Source organism: Cervus canadensis, chromosome 20 (assembly GCF_019320065.1).
Source record: "Cervus canadensis isolate Bull #8, Minnesota chromosome 20, ASM1932006v1, whole genome shotgun sequence".
In the NCBI taxonomy this organism is placed as follows: domain Eukaryota; kingdom Metazoa; phylum Chordata; class Mammalia; order Artiodactyla; family Cervidae; genus Cervus; species Cervus canadensis.
This window is the reverse complement of record NC_057405.1, coordinates 27,909,311-27,926,372: the sequence shown is the minus strand read 5'-3', so window position 1 is coordinate 27,926,372 and position 17,062 is coordinate 27,909,311. Positions and strand designations below refer to the sequence as shown.

Below are 17,062 nucleotides of genomic sequence, written 5' to 3'. Positions count from 1 at the left end.
TGGAGCAGGTAGCCTTTCCCTTCTCCAGGGGATCTTCCCAATCCAGGGATTGGACCCAGGTCTCCTGCATTGTGGGCAGATTCTTTACCAGCTGAGCCACAAGGGAAGCCCTTAAGAAAAAAAGTGAAAGTGCTAGTGACTCAGTCAAGTCTGACTCTTTGTGACCCCATGAACTATAGCCTGGCAGGCTCCTCTGTCCATGGAATTCTCCAGGCAAGAGTTCTGGAATGGTTAGCCTTCCCTTCTCTAGGGAATCTTTCTGACCCAGGAATTGAACCTGGGTCTCCCACACTGCAGGCAGATTCTTTACCATCTGAGCTACCAGGGAATCATTGAGCTTCAGGGTAAAGAGACTGTCTTCTGAGTTCTTTCCACACCGGACTTCCTGTTCCCTGTAGAACCTGGACTCAAATTGTGGATGAAGGAGTAGACCCGTCTCCGTATTCACACTCACTTAATTGGATCACTGTGGCCGACAGCTCAGGTCTCAGCAAACATATTTTAAAATGTTAAGCAACCATGGTCGACATGCCCTGATAAGGGAATTTCAAGGTGGAAGAAGAGGGAGAATGAGAGAAAAAGAAAACACGAACTTGCTGAACACATTCAAACTAGAGATCTGGCCATTTGGAATATCGACTTGTGTTCTTTTGAAAGGGAGCTCCCCTCTCTTGTAGAGTGGACATCATCCCCTTCAGAAACAAGGACGCTCCGCTGTTATTCAAATGCCTCCCTGGCCTCTAGGCTATGTCGTGTTGTTGTACCATAACACATTGTATTTGAACAAATGAAGGAGTCCAGAGAATGAAGCACTGCATTTTTTTATTCTACCTGCTGTTCTTCAACTGTCGCTGCTGCTGTTTCACTTTTTCACCTGCACGCATCACGCTTACCCGGAAGCTCATTCCATCCACAGGGAGGGCCCAGAAGATGCTTAACCATGCATGGACAGGATGTTTATACATCTGGGCCTTGGGATACAGCCCGCTAAGAAATCTTGGCAGCACCACACATATTCGCTTTTCAGAAATGATAAAGAGCAACCGCTGTGGCAGTTTTCCTTTGTAATTTTAGCTCCAACTCAATGTTGATTGGCTCACTTTGTTTTCAACTGCATATTAGAAGTGACATCCACTGGGGGTTGGAGGTGGAGGATTCAGTGCACTCCAACTTTGGCTTCCATGTGTGAATTTAATTTTTTTTTTTTTTTTTAAGATGCATGTGCTTTTGTAAGAATGAATGGGATGAAAAGGTGAGAGTTTTTTTCCCTCTGTTCTGGAACAAAGCATTGTGTAGCAGGGATCTCACCAGGGCTACTGTGGACAGATGCCATCAGATCTCATCCTGGAAGGGAGAGAGGTACCATTGCCACAGATTACAATGTGGGGACATGTGGGGCCCCATCCATAGAGCTACAGAGCAGCCCTGGTCTTGTTCTTCAGTCCCTAAGTCCTGTCTGACTCTTTGCAATCCGCTTGGCTCCTCTGTCCATGGGATTTCCCAGGCAGGAATACTGGAGTGGGTTGCCATGGCCTCCTCCAGGGGATCTTCCCAACCCAGGGATCGAACCTGCATCTCCTGCAGCTTTTGCATTGGCAGATAAATTGTTTACCACTGACCATCTTAGTATGCAGAAACAGTCAACACACACAAAGATAATTTGTGTGTGTTGGCTGTTTCTATAAACTATGATCGTGGCCATGTAGCATGCATAGTACCAGAAACATTCCAAGATGAGACATGGCCCAGGGGATCTTGATCGTTTCTTGAAAATAACTTTCCCATCTGGGTCACCTGATTAAACAGAGGCATTCAGTTTCTACTGTCATCTTTATGATATTTTCCGTGAGGACAGGTTAACACGGGGCAGTTGGAGTGTCTGGAGGTTTCCGTGTATTCATTCAGGGTAGGGCATTATCAGATCTCTTACTTGAATGTCTTTAAGAAAGAAGTGAAGACAGAGCTTTGATGTGCAGTGTGGGAAGAGTGTAATTTCAGGGAAACAAAAACCTGTCCACGAATGTAAGATGCACAGAGATTTGAATTTCTCCTTCCTTCATAGATTTGGAAATACTGAGGAGAGAGTGAGGCTTTCCTGACTGGAAAAATCCCATGGATAAGAAGGGCACATGTGTGTGGGAGGCAAGCGGGCAGAGAGAAGAGGGAACAAGAGGAGCCCAGGGAGGATTCCCCAGGACACGGGAGTGTATCATTCCCAAACTTTCCCAACCCAGATGATGGTCAGCATTTCCCCGTTACCACCTCCTTCAGGATTTCATGATTGGTCATCTCTTCACCCCTCTGCTCTTTCAGCTTCCTTCTTCACCTGTTACGTCCACACGAGACATCAATATGCTCTGGCCCCTTCCGTCTCAGCACAGTTCTTCTTTCAGTTGCGTCGTCCTCTATGGCTATTCCTCTCTCTTCCCTGACGTGTGGAGCCATTGACAGGATGCTCAAGCTTTTCTGCCCCTGCTTCCCATTTATTCTTTCATGGCTCTTTATTTCTGTTAAAGTAATTTGCACGCACAGTTAAAATATCAGTCAACACTAAAAGACCATGTGGCACCCAGGATCTGCGACCTGGCTCCTGACCGCCCCGCCCTGCCGGCCCCCCAGCTGAACTCCCACCCCCAGGCCCACAGAATGCCTTGCAGAGCAGCCAGCCCTTGAACTGAACATGCCTTGCCTTGACTTGCTTCCTCTCCGTGGAAGCTGCCCTTCCGATGGCATCTCCTTCGGGTGGTTCTGTCTTTCTCCAAAATCTCTTTTAAAAGCATCATCCTCCATGAACGCGTGGCGGTGGTGGCTGGCGGTTTAGTCACAAGTCCCAGACAGACCATTATTTCAGAATCTAAGTCAGGGTTTAAAGCCTGTCCTTTTTTTTTTTTTTTAACGGAAAATGTTGTCAACAAAACAAAACTGGGCACTTTCCTGTAGAGGGGAAAACCAGCAGTTGAAGGGTGGCTGGGAGTTAGAGAAGAGGGAGGCATCCTTGCTTCCTCTTTGGTCTGCAGTACAAATCTGTGAGAGTGACGGGGAGGATGCCAACACTTCATACCTGAGAACACGGAGGGAAACGGTGGAATTAGGGGAAAATCCAAGTGCTGCCATTCCGGGTGGTGTAAGTTACTTCAATTTTCCTCCAAAGGCACCATGGCAGGTGGTTGCTGTTTAGTCGCTAAGGTGTGTCTGACTCTTTGCGACCCCATGGACTGCAGCACGCCAGGCTCCTCTGTCCATCACCATCTCCCGGAGTTTGCTCAAACTCACATCCATTGAGTCGGTGATGCCATCCAGCCATCTCATCCTCTGTCGTCCCCTTCTCCTCCTGCCTTCAATCTTTCCCAGCATCAGGGTCTTTTCCAAAGAGTCAGTTCTCTGCATCAGGTGCCCAAAATATTGGAGCTTCAGCTTCAGCATTAGTCCTTTTGATGACTGTTCAGTACTGATCTCCTTTAGGATGGACTGGTTGGATCTCCTTGCTGTTCAAGGGACTCTCAAGAGTCTTCTCCAACACCACAGTTCAAAAGCATCATTACCATCACAGATAATGGATTCAAAACAAGCAGGAGTCCTAGATTGGGAAGTTCTCACCTCTGAAGCCATCATGTGTGTGAAGGACTAAGGGGACCTGAGAGCTTCTTGTGAAGTATGAATATACTTAAATGAATTACGAATGGCTCATCCTTTCTGACTCCCCCAGAGGGGTTCAGAAAAGAAAAGGCTTCAGGTGATTTGTCATGCTCTTTAGTTTCATGCAGGACCCTCTAAAATAGATCAGAGGCTGTCCTTTTTAAAGGACTAAACACCACCACCATATGCAGGATTTAGATTGCAGATAGTTATTAAGGTGAACAGGGAGAGAAGGTGGATTGCTGAACAGACACAGGACTGACCAGAGATCAGAGGACGGCAGTGTAACCTTTGGCAAACCACTTCACTTTGACTTACGGCTTACATTTAGCTATTATCTGTTATGATTCTGACATTCCTGCTTATAGTGATAATATGATATGCTTCACTCTTGTCAACCAGTCCATCCTGAAGGAGATCAGTCCTGGGTGTTCACTGGGAAGACTGATGCTGAAGCTGAAACTCCAATACTTTGGCCACCTCATGTGAAGAGTTGACTCATTGGAAAAGACCCTGATGCTGGGAGGGATTGGGGGCAGGAGGAGAAGGGGACGACAGAGGATGAGATGGCTGGATGGCATCACTGACTCGATGGGCATGAGTTTGAGTAAACTCCGGGAGTTTGTGACAGACAGGGAGGCCTGGTGTGCTGCAATTCATGGGGTCGCAAAGAGTCGGACATGACTGAGCGACTGAACTGACTGACTGACTGACTCTTGTTCAGTAAGCAATTTAAAAGATTCTGTCATAATGATTTTCCTAAAAACTAATAGTTAATTATTTACCCAGTAAAAATAGTTTTGACCTCTTTACTTGTGTTAATACTATGTATGTGTAATGGATAGAATTGCAAAGTCAAGGACTATTTAGAAATCAACCAGACTTTGGAAGTCAACAAGATAACTATCCCTATTGTTAAAGATGAAAACAAAATCAAAACAACCCCCCCCCCACCCCAGGCTTAGAGTGTCTGCCTTCTCGATGATGAAACCAGGGTTTCAGTTTCTTCTAGTACCTTATTCATGATTTCATGTGACGAAGCTACTTCAAATGAGTAAAGTGTATATTCATCTATAGACAAAAATACCCACTCAATGGGCCAAAATAATATTGCCAAAGGTTTTGAGATATTGAGCTATCTCCATGGAAACTCTTGGGACTTCCCAGGTGGCTCTAGAGGTAAAGAACCTGCCTGCCGTGCAGCAAATACAGGTTTGGTTCCTGGGTTGGGAAGATCCTCTGGAGGTTGCCTGGTGAATCCCATGGACAGAGGAGCCTGGCGGGCTGCAGTCGTGGGATTGCAGAGTCGGACACAGCTGAAGCGATTTAGCACAGTAGCACAACATAGCAAGTGGTAACTCTGTTTGTGTTAAAGTTCTCAGGCCAGCACTTTGATAAATACTGGCCTTATCTAAAAATCACAGCTGCCACTCAATTTCCACACGTAATGTTATATTCCATGCTCTCCTATGATCAGTTGTAGACTTACGTCAACCTAAGTTGATCTCAGCATCCAGCATCTAGGGCCTGTGTCCGAAAGGTAGAAACTGAGCACCCTTGGCTCAAGTACTTAACTATTTTCCAACCATTTATTTTTATTTATAGTTAATGTTACCTATGGGATAATGGACCCACTCCAGTGTTCTTGTCTGGAGAATCCCAGGGATGGGGGAACCTGGTGGGCTGCCGTCTATGGGGTCGCACAGAGTTGGACACGACTGAAGTGACTTAGCATGGGATAATGGCGGAGAAGGCAATAGCACCCCACTCCAGTACTCTTGCCTGGAAAATCCCATGGACGGAGGAGCCTGGTAGGCTGCAGTCCATGGGGTCACTAAGAGTTGGGTACAACTAAGCGACTTCACTTTCACCTTTCACTTTCATGCATTGGAGAAGGAAATGGCAACCCACTCCAGTATTCTTGCCTGGAGAATCCCGGGGACAGAGGAGCCTAGTGGGCTGCCATCTATGGGGTCACACAGAGTCGGACACGACTGAAGCGACTTAGCAGTAGCAGCATGGGATAATGGGGCTTCCCAGGTCGCTGGGCTTCCCAGGTGGCGCTAGTGGTAAAGAACACACCTGCCAACGCAGGAGACAAAAGAGATGCAGTTTCAATCCCTGGATTAGACAGATCCCCAGGAGAAGGGCATGGCAACCCCCTCCAGCATTTTTGCCTGGGAAATCCCATGGACAGAGGGGCCTGGCGGGCTACAGTCCATAGGGTCGTAAAGAGTTGGTCACGACTGAAGTGACTTAGCAGTCACACACGCATGGGATAACTAGTTCCGATTTATTTGTATCTGGGGAACAGTAATCTGTGTGAGAGAGAACAACTAGCTTGCCTGAAAAAGAAGCTACCAGTCGTAACTGTGATGATTAGTAAGTAACTCCTGCCACCTAGGAGCAGGGAGGGGACTGGGGAGGCGAGGACTTGGTCTGATGATGGAGTGGGAAATGTTCTGGAAGGAAGCAAATAAACTCTTACGTGGTTGAGAAACCTCCAGAGACTTTGTATCATCTGCTTCAAAAGTTTCCTGAAACAAATGACAGAACTGATTAGCGGAAGTGTTTTTAATTAGTTGAGCTGAATCCAAAAGAAGGACTACAAGTCCAAGTCCACAGAGGAAGTTTATTGGACTTCCTATTTAAAACAGATGTTTTATCAGAACTCTGATTAATGTCTGAATGTGATAATAACAAGACTGAATACTGAAGCAGTTTATTAAAATAAACCTTAAATGTAGACAATATCCAGGCACTCTTACTTCTAAAAGGTGTAGAGAACTAGGACATTTTTTGCAGGACAAATCCTCCTGCAGGCAGCAAGTTCAAAGCTGGGGTTTGGTAGAAGGAAACCCCAGGAAAAAGGAAGAGAGTAGGAAGAACAGTAAAACCCTAAGCCAGTGCCTTGCTCTCTAGGCAGATCCCCTGGAGCAGGGGCCATGGAACAGGGGAACAGGCCATCCGCCAGCCAAGCTGATGCAGAAACCAACAGAAACTGTTTCCTGAAACTTAGTGTGTGGTTTCCTGTGAATGAAGCAGCCCTTCTTTACTGATGCAAAGTCCTGCTACAAGTCAAACTTCTGCTCTGTTTTATCTCTGGTGGATGAGTTTGGAGGCTTTCAAAGTGATGTGGTCTCATTTACCAGAGCTGATTTTTAAAATTTAGAGCTTGAGGGTTCTCTTGAGTTTGACAGAGCATGAACATAGGCATTGCTCAGGAGGAAGGCAATGACTTTGCAGGGAATACATCTTTCTTACTCCTTAGCTGAAGGGGCTCTCCTGGGAGGAATTAGAATTTAATTTGTTGCCAGGTTGCCCTACTCTAGCACTCAAGAGACATTCTCCCCCAGATTTCCCCCCTAATCCTGTCTTGTGTATACAGCTTTGGATCTTAAGTCATCTGACTGGCCAGGAGTTTTGGGGATACCACCCACGGAGGATAAATAAATATGTTTGTAAGGACAGAAGTCAAGTGTGATTAGGAATTGACAAAGGTCCGCATAGTCAAAGTTACAGTTTTTCCAGTAGTCATGTATGGATGTGAGAGTTGGACCATAAAGAAGGCTGAGTGCCAAAGAATTGATGCTTTCAAACTGTGTGCTGGAGAAGACTCTTGAGAGTCCTTTGGACAGCAAGGAGATCAAACCGGTCAATCCTAAAGAAAATCAACCCTGAATATTCATTGGAAGGACTGATGCTGAAGCTGAAGCGCCAATATTTTGGCCACCTGATGCAAAGAGCCGACTCATTGGAAAAGATTCTGATGCTGGGAAAGATTGAGGGCAAGAGAAGGGGACGACAGAGGTGGTTGGCTGGCATCAGTGACTCCATGGACATGACTTTGAGCACGCTCAGGGAGGTGGTGAAGGACAGGGAAGCCTGGCGTGCTGCAGTTCATGGGGTCCCGAAGAGTCGGAAACGACTTAGCATCTGAACAACAATGCATCCTTTCCATGGAAGTCATTTAACAGCTAGTGTAATAAAAGAACAAATTCATAAGCCACATCATTTCACAATAATATCATGAGAGCAAACACTGTATTTAATGTGTTACCTAAACTTTCTTAAGAAAAAAACCTCAAGGTAACACTTAAGAGAAACATATAATGGAAAACGTCTGTAAGTTCTTTGATCAACTGTTAATATAAAATTATATGTAAGAATCCAATGAACCCATGTGTATATGTTGATTAAGATTTAGAAGTCTTGTTCTTCTTTCAATTAGAAAAACGGAATTTGTTATTTGTTCTTTTGAGTTTGCTGATAGAGGCTGAACTGTGGCCTTTGGTCCTCTATTTGGGTCTTATTCTGAGTTGAGGATAGGATTGAAGATAAAGTAAGATTTGCTGACAGAATTTATAACTTCAATAAAGTTTATAGTATTATCTTATCATCCTAAATCATAAAGAAACAGGAAGGAACTTGGAAAGCCCACCTTAAAAAAACACACAAATAATGGCACTAATACTTAAAGCATTTTTATTTTATTATTGGTTTTTTTGCTGGCAACCATGGACTCCTGAATCAGGCAGCTTTGCTGTGTAATGAATCACCTCAAAATTTACTGCATTAATACAACCTTTTTAAAAATTTCTCACGAGTTTGTGCACTGGCTGGGCGATTTTTATCTGAGTCAGCTTACAGATTTGGAGAAAATGTAGATAACAAGCAAACATAGATTTAATAAATATCCTTAATAAGTTTCAAATGATAAAGTCACTGTCATATAGATCTTGTCTCACTATATTGAGAAGCAAAGTGAAATATGTCCCTATTTATATAAAATAAAATAAACTTGGGTTTAATTGTATTCCTTTAAGTAAATTGTATGTACATAAATATTAAATGCCATCTTTTATTATTAAGTTGAATTAAATAAAATAAGCTCTCTTATTTGGTGTTATCAAGTATTTTTGAGATAGTCTTCTTTAGTAATACAATCTGATTAATAGCATTAATATATAATAGCATGCATGGATTACCAGTTTGTGACCTTAAAAATAATAATAAAATATAATGGCCAACCAAGACATTGTTTCTATATACGGACTCATACATAAAAATATATGTATTTTTACCAAATACTAATTCTGAACATCTATTATTATTATTATTTTATCGGAGCACAGTTGATTTACTATGTGGTATTAGTTTCAAGTGTACAGCAAAGTGAATCTGCTTTATATATATATTGAATATATATATAAAGTGAATCTGTGTATATATATATTATACATATATATTTATATACATATATATTTATATATTTCCATTCTTCTTTAGATTCTTTGATTCTTTTCCCATATAGACCATTAAAGAGTTCTGAGTAGAGTTCCCTGTGCTATACAGTAGGCCCTTATTATTTATTTTATATGTAGTAGTGGGCATATGTTAATCCCAATCTCCCAATTTATCCCCCCTCCCCATTTGCCCATTGGTAACCATAAAATTGTTTTCTATATCTGTGACTTTTTTTGTTTTGTAAATAAGCTCATTTGTATCATTTTTTAAAAGATTCCATATATACGTGATATAGTTTGATATTTATCTTTCTGTCTGACTTACTTCATTCAGTATGACAATCTCTACGTCTATCCATGTTGCTGCATATGGCATTATTTTGTGCTTTTTATGGCTGAGTAGTATTCCATTGTATATTGTACCACTTTTTTTATGCATTCCTCTGTCAGTGAACATTTAGGTTGCTCCCACGTCCTAGCCATTGTACATAGTGCTGCAGTGAATACTGGGATGCATGTATCTTGAAAAGCTATTTTATTATGGAGACTATAAAACTCTAGGATTAGGAGAAGACAACTTGAGGAATGTAGAGGTTTGCACACTCAAGGGGAGAGAAGAAGGTATCACAATTAAGCAAAATATTAGTCCTGCCAGGGACTTGAGAGAGAATGTCTGATACCCTCATTTTGTAGTAAAGAAACAAGGCAAACACATTCTGAACTACATCTACAATAAGAACAATTCTAGATTTCACTCTTTTAAACATATGTTTACTGTAGTCTCTTAGGGGAGGGAAATGGGGAAGATACTTGAATTCTGTTAGGGAGGTCTGAGACATATGTGTTTTTACTCTTTGAAAACTACTTTAGAAAATTTAAAAAAGAAACAATGTTGAGTAGGAAATAGCATTTTAATTCTAAGATTAAAAAAGAGACTCTGATTTTTAACTACATAATATTTTATTTAGTGTTTTTACTCTTTACCTGAAGATTTTAATTCATTTTTAAGTGTTGAAAAAAATTGAGGCTAGAACAACTTTCAAAAGACAAAATGAGCTAATGATTTTTCCGAGTCTCTGGTACAGTGAAAAATCACATATATGTCATAAAAGTTTTGCAAAACATTCATAACTAGTTACTATTAAGTATATAAAACATTTACGTATTTCATTTTACTTTGCTTATCTGTTTATCCCAAATTCAATTCAGAAAGGTCAAGAGATGGAGAGGAAATATCTCCACCTAGTGGTCAGTGTGAAGTAAACCTCTAGGTCTACAACACGACGTGCTTCAGTTAATGTTTGTGAGCATGCCGCGTGCTCAGTCGCTAAATCGTGTGGACTCTTTGCAACCCCATGGACTGTAGACTACCAGACTCCTCTGTCCGTGGGATTTCCCAGGCCAGAATACCGGAGCGGGTCATTTCCTTCTCCAGGGGATCTTCCCAACCCAGGGACTGAACCTATGTTTCCTGCATCTCCTTCTGGCAGGCAGATTCCTTACCACTTTGCCACCTGGGCAGCCCGACATTAGTTGACAGGGTGGCAATACATTTTTCAGGCAGAGGAACCATTTGAGGCTTAGTTATTTCTCTCCTCTGCTCTTTGTAATCTCAGCAAAGGCAGGATAATGCTTCATTTTGCTCACCAAGGTAGTTCCATGCGCAGCAATGCCTGAGTGCTAAGTCGCTCCAGTAATGTCCGACTCTGCGACTCTATGGACTGTAGCCTGCCAAGCTCTTTTGTCCAGGGCTTTATCCAGGCCAGAATACTGGAGTGGGTTGCCATGCCTTCCTCCAGGGGATCTTCCCCACCCAGGGATCAAACCGCATCTCTTAGGTCTTCTACATTGGCAGGTAGGTTCTCTACCTCTAGGACTACCTGGGAAACTCACGGCCAGCAGTGATGGGCATATAATAAGGCCTCAATGACACAATGAGAAAAAAAAAAAAGACATATGTTCACAAAGACGTTAAAGTTAAGATAAAAGTGAAATAAATCAAGTAAATGTAAATATTACACACTCTTTGTGGCTGGTACTGTTCTAATTACTATCTCAATCTGTTTTTATTTACTTTTATAAAATGAATTTAGATTGAAAAGCATATGCAGAATTATAAAACATCTTCCCAGGTGGAATATACAAAAAGAAGCAGAGACAAGAATGAGTCATCTGTATTTAGTGACTTCTTGGGAATTAATATTGTTTATAATAATGTAAATATTATTATTTATTCCTGAGAATAAAGATAAATATTATTTAGTGACTTCCTGGGAATAAAATAAATATTTCCTTGTTAAAATTCAAGTCCACACGCATATAAAATAAAAGTATGTGAATATCATTCAGAACAGAAATTCTAGGAAATAGTCTGGTTTCCATTATTCGACTCATCTATAGAAATTACTGTTTTTGTGTTTAGGGCTTTCCTTGGGTGAAAATTGATCAAATATTGCTAGAATATTAGACATGGTTTCTAAAAGGCTTAAAGAATCTTAGGGGTAAATATCCTATGTCAATATAAAGAAGTTACCCAAGAATAGGACAGAACTTCCAGAGAAGCTACTGGGCTCCTGCACCTGTTTTTGTTTGTTTTGATGTTTAATGCCTATGGCCTGTTAGTGAAATGATATGGTGTTGACCCTCACGTAAACTACTGATGTGAGTTTCAGTCTAATTGAAAATGCTGTATCTCTCTTTTCTTTATAGAAAGCATCATCATTCACCAGTTACGTATGAACTCAAGATGAAATGGTAAACCAAGCACATACTGGGTGTGCGTATTTCCTCTGAATCCCTGTTGAATGGATAATATATCTCCAGCCCTCCACCATCACTAAGGTCCTCCATGCTACTGATCACTACTGGAAATACTTTCCTACTTCCAGTGAATTTTTTTTTGAGGATATAAACGTAAAAACTGAAAATGGTTTTGCTGATAATATAAAAATAGGTAGCAAGAGCAATTCAATCTTTGTGTCAAATTTCTCTTCCTTTGGCAAAGCTTTCAGGTCCACGGGCACATGCTGTGTAATTTATTTTTATAATACACTTTGTAATGTGATTATTTTTTCCTAAAGTGTTTCCTTCTTCATAGTCTATGGCACATGTATTTGTAGACCACACTGTCGGTTCGCCAAAGTATTGGTATTGGTGCGTTCAAAATCGTAAGTTCTGCTTATTTTCTTCTATCAATTTGCTATTCCTGAAAAAAAAGAAAAATAAAGTACAACACTCTATATATTTCCTGGGGTAAATTCAAGAGGTAAAACCAAAGCAGGAGGTCCTGGAAGATCTGTTATTATTGTTTGTACAATCCTCTGGTTCTGATCATGGTTCACCACTTGCAAGCAACACTGTGATTTAAGAGTTTAATTTTAAATACTTAAGCCAGTTTTTTAAAGTTGCTCTTTCTGGTGTTCTGTGCCCAAAACCCTGGATGAATTTGTTTTCATATGGAACAAACTAATAGAAGGAGCTGTGTGCGTTTTACCAGTAAGCCTTAAAGGAACAGCTTTTACTGACAATTCTATTGTATTTCTGTTTGCATTATGTACTTACATGTACAGGATGTATAATAAGGACTGTGATATGAGATTATTTCTCACAATCTATCCAAATGAAAGCGTGAAAATAAAAACTGACCTAGATACTATCAGCATCTTTTTTAAAAATGGTAAAAGAAATCCCAAGATACGTAAGCTTTTCTCTTGATAGCTAGGATTTGGGCACATTTTCATAATCCCCTAAAGGTTAGATAATATAGTCTTTAAAGATTCAAAGCACAATATGCATTAAGCAAATCTCAGTGTCAGACCTGCTGTTGAATTTAGGTTTATGTGAAAATATGCATTAGAAAACTACTTGAAACTCTAATAGTGTAGGTTTTTTTAAAAAAGATTTTGTTAATATGGATATGTTTTCAATAAGGTCTTTAAAAAGATAAGCTTGAAGACAAATGAGGAGTGGACACATCAGTTTCTAGGAGCATAAATCATGTATCATGTCACTTTATTGAGATTAAAGAAAGGATGCTTGTTAGCATCACAAGGATAACTAGAGAGCACACAGGTAATATTATTGGCCCATTTCTCTGGTCCACAACTTTACCCAGGTTCCTGAGGCCATGAGGGGAATACACACTGAATCTATGGAACGGAAGCATTAGGTTTTAAGGTATACCTTGTGGAATTAGCAAATCACATTCAGTAGGTATTAAAAATTAAATAATTGTATTTTATGTAAAATTAGTTAAGAGTTTTGTAAGAGAAATGCTACAGTAGGTTTGTCTTAGCATGAATGATTGTGAACACATTACAGACATGCAGGGCTTTCACTACTAATTAATGAAACGAGTGTGTATGTGTGAAGATTTTAAAAATTGTTGTTATGGGTTTTGATTTCTGAAAATGTTTCTGAACTGGCCATTTCAGTGAGAAGGGGGTTTTATTTCGTATTGCTATATTTTTTGACTCAGTTAAATTCCCTATTTGCCGATGCTTATACTTCTGATGGCAAAAATATTCTGACATACTACAGAATTTATTTTGAAGCAAATAACTTCCTTAACTTGTGGGAATTTTATTACACAAAGAGTGAAAAGGCTAGAAGATAAAACTTTAAATACTACTTGACGTTAATTTAAAATATTACAAGTAACTTATGTATATTTGGATCTAAAGATTTTGTTTCTCCTGCATTTATAATGAAATTTGTAGAGGATGATGGTGTAATCAGGACAACTCAGATGGTTGCTCTTTTCTGCCCCTCTATGATTAAGTCTTCTCTTTAAACACTAATGGAATGTGAGTGGACAGATGAGTAAAATTAATCTAAATTAATAAAAAATTGTCCTGACAAAAATAATAGAATATTTAAAATGAATAGAAAATAAACACAGAAGTGTTCGTCTCGTGAATAAACAAACAAGATCATAAATAGTCATACTCCAGTGAAAGTGTGAAAGCGTTAGTTACTCAGTCAAGTCTGACTCTTTGTGACCCCATGGACTGGAGACCACCTTGCTCCTATGTCCATAGGATTCTCCAGGCAAGAACACTGGAGTAGGTTGCCATTCCCTTATCAACATCCGCCTGAAAAAATTGCCCCCGTGTTCAATCCTGACACCATCCCAGGCTCACATAATTTCTATATATTTTATTTTAAGTAAATCTCCAATCATCAGTATGTATGACAATCCATTTTGAATGGAATAATTATGTTTTCTGAAGCAGAGTCATAATCAGTGTTTCCAGATGAAGGTGCATAGTTGAACTAATTCATTATGTTGTCCTTTTCTTTTTGATAAGAGAATGTGTTCTGGGAGTATTGATTATGAAGATTTTTTTTCAAGTATTTCATAAAACATTAAGGTTTGATGAAGTTAGTTGTAAATATTCCAGATATCAGATGCCCTGGAATGGTCACAAAATATGAAGAATTAATTGTATCTTAAGACAACCATTTGAAAAAAAATCATGATGTGGAATATATAGCTTAAACATTAACAGAAACACCAACGCTATTGAAGTAACATGTAACTTACAAAAACCAGTGAAAAAGGAAGTATAAAATGGTGTGTTAAACAATGTAATTAATATGGTTGTGCCTTTTTTCTTTATACTGTGGTTGAATTTTCCTGGAAATAAATTAAAAGTATAGCTAAAGTAGGGTGTGTTCATGAATGTGATGAGCAACAATTCTAAAAACACCAAAAATGCAAGATGGAAGTTTTTTTAAAAAACATCTGGCACCTGAGGCATATATGCACCTCTGGACTCCATATATGTGCCTCTGGACTCCAGTGCTATGCCTCTGCTAAAAATATTAATTAGAAGGCAAAAAGGAAGAACAATAAAAATTGTTGTAACGAATTCATAAAAATGGGGAGAGTTTCATGGAATTATTTTTGCTTGCTGACCACTAAAATTTTTATTTTCTTAAATTTTCAGCATTTACTACATAACTGATGAAAACTGTGTCTATTACCTAGAGAAAATGTCATATATTCATAAATTTAGACGGAAATGTTTATTGGTGCCATGACAAGATTCATTTTTTTTTTTCTGGTGTTGTTTTCTTTTTGTTTGTTTATGTTATTTTGGTAAGTTTACCTCACCATTCACAGATTTTGTTATTTGAACAATTCAGGTCTGTATTTATTTAGACTTTTGCTTTAAAAATATCAGATGTTAACTTTTCCAATATAAGAGATTTATAATGTGATCAAATATTCTTAGAAGTCTTGCAGGTTTAATGGATTTTCTAAAGCAAAAGATTGCATTGAAAAGTTTGTGAGCTGCATTCTATTTTCACAGCATTCTCAATTTTGTCTCCTTTAAGTTTTATTAAATCCATGAAAAGCTTATTATGTTTTACTAAGCCAGGTGAATTTATGGATATATACTTGTCTTTTCTATGAATGTAATATCTTACTTTCATTTTTTCACAGGCTATTGAAATTACTAAACCAATTAAAACATTCTCTGTGTTATTTCCCAAAGCCAACTATGTTTGTCAAAATCTCACCAGGGTGAGAAAAAATAACGATTGTGATACAAAAGCATTTGTGCAATATTCTTTTTTGAATTGGAACATAATAGTTATCAAATTAAAATCATTTAAAATGAATATTTGACCTTCTTCTTACTTAAAATTATTTGCTTTAAAAATTTTCCCTTCTGCATTTTGTATTTTCTTTAAAATATGGTGTTTTTCAATGTGAATAAATAGAAGTCAAATAGCAGATCACCCAAAATGAGAGAGGTTTTTCTCTGAGTTACATCATGGTTTGATTCCTTAGTGAGATGAAAGCTGCAAGACACCAAGAGATGGAACTGGTTATAGGGTTTCCTTTGTCCATTAGCCTCCCCCAAATGCTTTGTCGATCAACATTCAGAAACTCCCCACTGCCTTCCGCTGTCTGTCTCAAGGTAGATGGCTCAGCAGAGCAAATGCTCCTGAGGTTTTGCCAGCAACCGTCAGCCCAACCCCACTTAGGCAGCTGGATAATGGTTTCAGAAAAGCGGGGTGGGGATGACGGTGGGGTTGTGCTCTGATCTCTTTATTTGTCAGCCTTGTGCCAGAAATGGTGGTCCACTGCCATAGCCAATTCAAAACTTATCTTGGCCTTATTTGAGAGAAAGGAATGGGTTTCTCTTATTTATTATTTAAAGATATACAGATCCAGAAACCAGGCAAGGCTGCTGTTGTAAGATGCCTTCCACAGGAAAGCTGCAGATGTTAGGGGTCTTGACCACAAGGACAGCTCTTTGGCTTCTCTTCTTGGAGGTGTGGAGCCCTTTGAGGTACATGGTTTGAGAGCACTTACCAAAAGACTGTTTATTTCATGACTTCCAGGGAGAAGGGGTCTCAGGCTTTCCATCATATATGCTCAACTGGATTATTGTCTCTGAGCCCTGAGCTAGAGTCACTTTTAATGAGAACAGTTGCTTCCCCGAAGTATAGAGAAACCAGAGCAACTTACCTGGGCTTTATGCTTGTTGGCAATAGGACACACTGCACCAAATTCTTTTCTTTTTCTTGAATATCATTAAACTCTACATTTATAATTTGTAGTCAGTGAATCCCAAGGAACCTATTGTTGCTGCTTAGTCCCTAAGTCGTGTCTCCAAATGACCCTGGACTGTAGCCTGTCAGACTCCTCTGTCCATGGGATTCTCCAGGCAAGAATACTGGAATGGATTGCCTTTTCCTTCTCCAGGGGATCTTCCTGACCCTTGAAAGATGTCAATCAGCTGGGGCAACCCAAGTGACTGCAAGTTTCCCGGGATAGCCATATCACCTGATCCATAGACAATGGTAGGACCTCAGTTCTCTGCAGTTCCCAATTTTTTTTTAAAAAGATAATCAGTTCTTTAGTTTTGCCTGGCATTATTTCTAGCATCTCTTTCAGAGATAAGCATCTCTAAGAATAAAGTCTTTCTTTTTCTTTCTTTTCAGGAGCCCTTTTTTCTCTTTCTGCCTTATGTTGACTCGCACTAGGATACAATGCTGTCTCTCTAGTTTGACTGTAAGTTTCTCAAGGGCAGGACTTGCATATTCCTCAGAGTAAATACAAGATGAATAAATGTTTGCAAAGGGCAATATAACTCCTTCTCCCAGCTGCCTTGCCTCATGGCTTTCCATGACCATAAGCACATAGTCAGCTGGGGTTTTTC

The 17,062-nt window shown here is 39.8% G+C and overlaps 1 protein-coding gene across 2 annotated transcripts in view; it reads left to right on the top strand.

Moving 5' to 3' along the window:
* Positions 1-15,512, top strand: part of FILIP1 (filamin A interacting protein 1) — a 214,126-nt gene extending 198,614 nt beyond the window's left edge. For both annotated transcript variants that reach the window (XM_043439716.1, XM_043439718.1), the window contains exon 7: positions 11,592-15,512. Coding sequence is in view for 1 of the 2 variants with exons in the window: in XM_043439718.1 (XP_043295653.1) it covers positions 11,592-11,632 (41 nt within the window). In the remaining variant the exon portion in view is untranslated. The remainder of the gene's footprint in view (positions 1-11,591) is intronic.
* Positions 15,513-17,062: the final 1,550 nt, after the last annotated feature.